At 47.0% G+C, this 1,352-nt stretch overlaps 1 protein-coding gene across 1 annotated transcript; it reads right to left on the bottom strand.

Moving 5' to 3' along the window:
- Positions 1-220: 220 nt before the first annotated feature.
- LOC116889638 (Y-linked testis-specific protein 1-like) lies at positions 221-1,015 on the bottom strand. Its single transcript, XM_032890547.1, has one exon. The coding sequence runs from the start codon at positions 1,013-1,015 to the stop codon at positions 221-223; it is 795 nt and encodes a 264-aa protein (XP_032746438.1).
- Between the last annotated feature and the right edge of the window lie 337 nt (positions 1,016-1,352).

The following is a 1,352-nucleotide window of genomic DNA, read 5'->3' as shown; positions in this document are numbered from 1 at the left end:
TCGATGTTCCATCCACCACAGCCCGTCTACTCCACCAAAGTGTTCACACACAACAAATCACATCACACATTTTAATTTTTAGAGCAAAAACAAATTCCAGTGGAAAAGATACTGGGGTTGTCAAAGGCCCTTGGGTATCTGACACACAGAAAAACAAACATTTTCCCTTCAATCCTATAAATTATCCATCTCCGTTCCCCCGTACTTTGTGAATTTCAACTTAATGGATCTTTTCCACCAGATTATAGACGTAGATGTGGACGTCACCATTAAACTTGATGAAGTACACGGAAGGCTTGGCTAGAACTTGGTAAATGACCTTGCCTATCTTTTTGGACCCATCGCCTCTGGTGTACTGCACATAGTGACCTGTTAATCTGTCGCTGTCAACGTCTGACTTCACCTCTGCTGGAGGTATCTCTGGAATGATACGGAGGTTACCTTCTGTGTAATCATCCAGGAGTTGGTAGATGTATAGGACTGGATCTTTCTGGTAGGTGATGTAAAACCAGTCCTTCATGATTGGCACCTGGGCTAGAACCACCCCCCTCCAGTTGTCCTTAGAGCCATGTTTGCCCTCAAATGTATGCTCCACAGCTCGGCCTACCATTGCACTTGCGAGATGGGCGTCTTTGACTTGAGGAAACACTACTTTGTGAGGCAAGACCTTAAGATTTAAAATCCTCTCATCGCAGTGAAGTTCAAGTCCGTAGACACAGTCAATTCCGTCATACTTGACCAGATAGAGAGAGGGATTTGTTGGCAGTTGATCTAGAACGATGGCCTTCCATTGGGTAACGGGCTCATCACCTTCCTTCCATCCGTGAACAATTCTGCAGCCCACAATATTCCCCAGGGCCTGGGGAGAAAGCCTCCTCCTCCTCTGCTTCTGGAAGGATGGTGTGCTCATCCTCCTCCGAGACATCCTCTTCTTCATGGCTCTAGACTTAGTGTGGTAGGTCACGGCACTCCTGGTCCACTGTTTTGTGGCTATCGTTCTGTGTTCAGGCTTCATACTTGCCCATGGCCTGTTTTTGAAGAGCTTGCCTGCTTAAACCAGACACAATGCTGTTGTCTCTGTCATATTAGTGCCTGCAAGAACAAAGAGGGGAAGGGCAATGGACCAAGGCTCTTGTCTAAGAGAACTTTGGCGCAGTTGAGGAAGGCGATGGTAAACAGGTTTGAGCATCTGAATCTAATTCTGTCATAATCAGAAGTTCATAGGAGGGCTGGGCAATGGTGGAGCACTCCTTTGATTCCAGCACTCAAGAGGCAGAGGCAGGCAGACCTCTGTGAGATCAAGGCCAACATGGTATACAGGGTTAGCTCCAGAATAGCCAAAGCTACCCACA

The sequence above is a fragment of the Rattus rattus genome, unplaced genomic scaffold (assembly GCF_011064425.1).
Source record: "Rattus rattus isolate New Zealand unplaced genomic scaffold, Rrattus_CSIRO_v1 PGA_scaffold_21, whole genome shotgun sequence".
Taxonomy (NCBI): domain Eukaryota; kingdom Metazoa; phylum Chordata; class Mammalia; order Rodentia; family Muridae; genus Rattus; species Rattus rattus.
This window is presented reverse-complemented; position numbering and strand designations above follow the sequence as displayed.

Excerpts from the sequence above, each read along its gene's own strand:
- LOC116889638 (XM_032890547.1), bottom strand. The coding sequence starts at position 1,015 with ATGAAGCCTGAACACAGAACGATAGCCACAAAACAGTGGACCAGGAGT.